The following is a 6,000-nucleotide window of genomic DNA, read 5'->3' as shown; positions in this document are numbered from 1 at the left end:
GTAAGGTATGAAGTAGTGCTTTAAAAACAAAGCTACACACACCCCTTCTTAAAGTTGGTTAATTTATTTCCATATTCTTTGTCTTGTGCAGTTAGGACAGTGTGGTTAGCTGCTGGCTGTGTTTGGCCAGTTGAGGATTTTCTAATCCCAGGATATGAAACCTTCCTCTGGGATGAAACTGAACTGTAGGTAATTTCTGTGTTTTGTTCTTTTGCCTGTGTGGCAGAGATAGAGGAGTGATACAGTCATAGCATGGAGTTTTGTGGGGCTTTTGGGTTTTTTGCCAGTTGATATAGATTGAGCACTTTGTGTGTGACTAGTCTGTGCATAGATGTATCTAACCTAGGGAGAAAATGGTTGTGGATGGATCAAACATGCTCGCACTGAGCAGAGAAAGATGAGTGATATAGGTTTGTAAAGGCTGTTTACAGCTCTGGTCTCTCAGTTTGCTGGGGGCAGTTCAGCTGCTGCAGTTACATTAGGCTGCACTGATTTCAGAGCAGTTTTGCCGAAGTGAGAGCTTGAAAGTGGGGCCTTGAGTTGCTGGCTTCCTGAAAACAACTCTTGTATCAGTTCATTACCTGCCAGGTGGCACATGATCCTGCCTTGACTTTAAGATAAAATTGTAATGTTGGTGATGTGTATGTTTGTCCTTTGCTGACCAAATTCATGTGAAATACAGCTCTTCCAGATACAAGCAATCTTTACATAAAGAGGACAAATCAATCTAACAAGTTCTATTCTCTGAGCCAAGACTGAGGCAGTGCGGGGGAGGTGCGTGTAAGGCACAGTAATGAGAGTGTAGTAGTATTTCTTTACTGTATTTTGGTACATGGGGACTCTTGTCAATATTTTTGGCATAATCTGTTAAAATTATATTTCCTTTAAACAGGACTGGTAGAAGAAAGAGAAGTTTAATTCATGAGAACGATAAGAGAGCTTACGACACTTTGGAATGGATTGATTTACGACACCTCTGATATGTGAGAGCTACATTTTGTGTTGCTTTGGCCAGCTGCTGCTGGTGGACTTCAGCTGACTTCATTGCAGCAAGCCCAACAGATAGGTCCTCATCGCTAATAGAACATAAACAAGTGTGATGCTGAAATGAGATGAGGCTCCGAAATGGAACTGTGGCCACTGTGTTAGTTTTCATCACTACTTTCCTCAGTTTGTCCTGGTATACTGCATGGCAAAATGGGAAAGGTAAGTAAAAGGCTCCCAAACCAAATTGACCTTCATGAGCCTGTATGGTACTACTGCTGTATGTTAGCAATCTGTAAATTGTTTGTTGACTAGCTCTGCTCCAGAAAATATTGCCTTGACAAGGAATAAACACCCACTAATAGATTCAGGAAAATTAGCTTGAAGCCATTGTGATTTTGAAAAGGAGAAAAAAAGTATACCTGAAGAAAATCAGATGCTGCCTTTCGAGGAAGGGGTTGGTCAAGGCTAAATAGTTGTAATTTCGTGGGTATTTTTTTTGTTGTTGTTGTTCATTTTTTTAATTTTTTTTTTCTTCCTGGTTCCTGGGAGGAAAAAAAAAATACAACCCACAAACAAAACCCCCATGTTCTCTGCTTGTTGTTTTTCTTTTTTTCTTATTTTTTATTTTTATTTTATTTCTGTGTAACATATGGCCAATGGACCCGGCTGGAGGATATTATTTTTGGTGCTGCTTTCTCTTCCTTGATGATTCAGTGATGGCAGTGGCAAACTGCCAGTCAAGATTGTGGAAAGACTTTTTTTTGCTGTGTTTGAATGACATATAAAATATTTCTTGTCAGAGCATGATATAAGAAATAAAGTAATATAAGAAAATTGACCAGGTAGTGGGAAATGTACCTATTGTAACAACATGAGCAATCTCATTAAATAATAAAGTAGCTTTTGTGAGTAATATACTTTTACCTTCTTAAATATCTTATTTTATCTCACTGCACTCCATGGTTTGTTCTGACTGTTCTGCTGAGAATACTATCTTCAGTTGTGCCTCAGGTCCAATAAGAAGAAGCTGGGGTTCTCCAGGAATATTGTCTGCTGTAGCATAGGCAACTTGTAACCCTTATTTAAGTACAAAAGAAGCAGATGAGTTCTGTAGCATATTGAATTATTGTTGGGTTTGGTTTTTTTCTTTCCCCGTTGGACACTTGCAGGAGAAACAGATGCTTTGTGGTGTGATCTCTGCTGTAGCAGTTGGTTGGTAGGCTAGCCTTCTGAGTGTAAGCAGCAGGAAAAATGTCAGATTCTCAAGGTTGTAGTAATATATAGATCTTTTCATTGGAAAACAAAAGTGTAGACGTGCCAAAGACTGACAAGAAAAGGGTATCTGAATAGCACTGTAAGTAGTATTTTCTTCATTTTGACTAATGCCACATTGCGTAGTTTCATTTTATGTTACTGATTTATTTCTTGCTGAAGAACCTCACACGAACTTTGTTTTCACTTCAGCAAAGATATATGCTTATGAAATTTCTTTTTTTTTTTTTCTTCTTTCTTTCTTGATGTGATTTACAAATTTTGTTTTCTTTTGTCAAAGCATAACACCGAGAAAAGTCTTCGTTAAAAGAAATTAACAGAAATCTGCTATTTGGAGAGCACTAATATGTACAGCACTTACACAATTAAAGCTTTTGTTGGTCACTGCTCTATAGCACTTTTTTTTTTTTTGCTTTCCTATTTGAATGCTTAGAATCAATACTTAATGGTGGTATGAAAGTTCTGCATTTATCTTCTTCCAGGTCTTGCTGGTGAGCATTAGGATGGTAATTTGTTAAATAAAAATCAGTGTCACAAGATATCAATCATGTGTTAATCATAAATCACAGTTATGAGACTGCAGTCTGGATAACTTATCTTAAGATGTTGCTTCAGGAGAAATTTATACATAAAATAATGGGGTTTTATTTTACTTTTTAACTTACATTTATCATTTTATTAATTTGCACAGGTTGCACAAAACCAAAACAGATTTGAATTCATTTAGTACCATGTTTTCTGAGACATTACTGCACCAATAGAAAGATTCAGAAACTGATGATATGTCTTTATTAAGAATGGGGTTTTTTTCCAGCTTGATATAGTTTTGTATTTAGTAAGCCTTGCATGATGGTATCTTAATTCATTGATAACATTCTAATTACAAATTTTTGAGTGGCTCAATTAGAAGCAAATACAGCACTTGCCATTCCAATTCATTGAGAGGCTATGGGATGTCACATACCCCGCTCATTATCTTTTGTTATTTGTTACATTTATATGGCATGCACTAGAGTCCTGTAGTGCTGTCCATTCGTCAGTCTTTGGACAGCAAAGTAAATCAACACTTGGAAAGAAAATACTATTTACATTTTTAAAAGAAAAAGCAAACCCCCAAATGGCTGGCTTCTCAGTAATAAGTAGAACAAATTTTGCTTTTTAAAAGCAGAAGAATAGTGCCTTGTTTCTAACAACCCTAATCCAGTATTCAAGTGATTAATTTTAGTTGAGAAACCAAAACCTTGGACAGTTGTCACTTAAAATGTAGAATTGTTTGTAGAATAGCAATAAGACTGGGATTATGTGATGTTTTGTAGATCATGTCTTCTAGTAAATACACCTTGTTCCAGCCTATGCAGGATAGGATTTAGATACTTGAAAATGATACAGACTTTGGTACTAGTTTAAAGTGCTAAAAATTGTTTAAAGCACTGTTCTGCAGGGGCGTCTTAAGGATGTCCTGAAAAGTTGTCAGGAGCTGAAGGCAATACTCTGTCTGAAGTGTCATCACTGGAAAAACAGCATGGCTTCAGCTTACCTAACGGTCTGATTATGTAAATAACTTTTCACAGAGCAGATGCTGCTCTTTGGATGAAACGGCCAGTTATGTGGTTGTGCTCTTAAAACTGAGTTTGAAGAAGGTTCACTGAAATACCTTTGGCATTTGGAAAGAGTTTTCAAAATCAGTTTTAATTCTTTGCCACTTTCTAGACCCCATGCAATGTCTATAGAAGCACTTGAGTTGTGAGGAAGCAGTACAAGCCCTGAATACACCTGGAAAAGGCCTCTCCTGTGTAATCCATGCACAAGAGTTGTGGATGAGACTGCTTGCTAGGAGTTAAAAATGTGCCACGGTTAGCACAAAGGAAGTAGATGTTAGAAATCAAATCTTGCCAAAATTACTTTGGTGCACAGAAGGACCACTTTTAAAGGATCTGCAGTCACTGTGAATTCACAGTCAGTTTGGTGTAAGTTGTCCTTGAATGGCTCCAAAGACTGAGCTCTTATGCAAGTGCTAACTTTATGTTTAACTCTACCTCCTTTGACTAAATAATGCTTTCTGGTACTACAGACCTGCGTGGGGTTGCAGGTCTTCACCACCTCAGTTGTGCACCACAGAAATGCAGTGGTGTTTTTTTTTTTTTTTATCCTTAAGGCACTTCTCTTAGGAAGATCTAAACAATACAGAACAGCACTGCATACCTATTACACCAGTCACAAAAACTACATCAAAGCTGTTGCATGCTATGTAGAGAGCATAGTCTTGATGCTTTAATCTTTAATGTGACTAGTGGTCTGAGTAAATAATGTTCCAGGAAGAGCATGAGGCTCTTGGGCACCACAGAGCATACTCTTCTTAGGTCAGCAAACTTCCTGATGCCTGTTACCGGCATGGAAAGGAAGGTAAATAACTTTACTGAATTAGGGAAGGTGTGGTATGATGAAATCCCTCAGCAAAGCATTCATCAACCTCATTAATTTGTTTCCCCTGTTCTACGCTGATTCTTACCAACTCTACACACTTTTTTTTTGGTGTACAGCGTGTGTTACTTTGTTCTTGGTGAAAGGTAGTGGTTGGCAGTATCTTGCATCATTTTTAGAAGGCATTTGGTTACTTGAAGTGCTGAGGAAACATATGAAGTATGTGTTGTGAAAATCTGATGCAACTTAACCCTTTGACATTGTCTAAGCTGTGTAGTATTCAGAGCAATCTGAAACTAGTCATGTATATCATCTTTTTTCCCATGTAAAACATCTTTTGGTTTAGTGATCAGGAATTAGTTGAAAACATTTACAGTTTTCAGTTCATCCTAGGGTGGTGCTGTAACTATAGGATCTTTTCACTGTATGAGGATGACTTCTTTTGGTATGCTGATTTAAATTGACATGGGAGGACCTCCAAGAGGACTTTAACTTTTTGAGATACTTAACTAGCTTCATAGTTTGCTGAATATTTCCTCATATTTAAGTAATGATGATTGGAGCTATTCAAGGCCCGGCTGGACAAGTTCCTGTGTGATATACTCTAGGTTACCCTGCTCTTGCAGGGGGGTTGGACTAGATGATCTTTTGAGGTCCCTTCCGATTCTGTGATTAGAGCTACTGTTTTGTGTTAGACATGACATTTTCTCTCATTTGGAACGAAAATTATCTGGGCTGTAAAATAAAACTGTTGTCTTTTCTTCTCCTCTGGCTGCTTTCATAAAATTAGAAGTCCCATGCTGTTTCTCAGCCCCGATAGTCATAAGTGCTGAAAAATATCTACACTTAATAACAAGGATAAGAAAACCTGAGACTAAACCAAAAAGCCTCAGCCAGTGGTGGAAAATCCTGGAATTAGAACGAGGAGGTGGTTCTCCTCCTTCTCCTGGAAGAAGCGTCTTGCAGAACTATGGAGGAAACAGGGCAAGGAAGACAGGAGATGTACAGATAGATATGGATATTAATTCCCTCCCTGACAGTGGTTTGCAATTATTCTCTTTAAAAACATAAATGTTAATTGCAGTCCTCTGGCTGCATGTTCTGATTTTCATAGTTATGTGCTGATTTCCCACTGATATGAATTAAGACCACCCAACCAAAAAAGTTTAATGAAGTACAAGCTGGGAACAGTGGAGGCAGAGGAAGGGAGGAGCTGGTGTGGGATGCTGAAGTAGAAAGTGCATATAGCAACTTATGCCAGTTTGTTTGCAGAAGAAAGGGTTTGGTTTTTTTTTTTTTTATTTTCTGTTAAACAGGAGG

General features: G+C 37.8%; 1 protein-coding gene across 1 annotated transcript in view; it reads left to right on the top strand.

The window, feature by feature from the left end:
• Positions 1-929: 929 nt before the first annotated feature.
• MGAT4A (alpha-1,3-mannosyl-glycoprotein 4-beta-N-acetylglucosaminyltransferase A) overlaps positions 930-6,000 on the top strand; it is a 75,627-nt gene continuing 70,556 nt past the window's right edge. The window contains exon 1 of the mRNA XM_080612216.1: positions 930-1,206. Coding sequence (XP_080468342.1) covers positions 1,113-1,206 — 94 coding nt within the window. The 5' untranslated portion in view covers positions 930-1,112. The remainder of the gene's footprint in view (positions 1,207-6,000) is intronic.

Source organism: Psittacula echo (assembly GCF_963264785.1).
Source record: "Psittacula echo genome assembly, chromosome: 3".
Taxonomy (NCBI): Eukaryota; Metazoa; Chordata; class Aves; order Psittaciformes; family Psittacidae; genus Psittacula; species Psittacula echo.
This window is presented reverse-complemented; position numbering and strand designations above follow the sequence as displayed.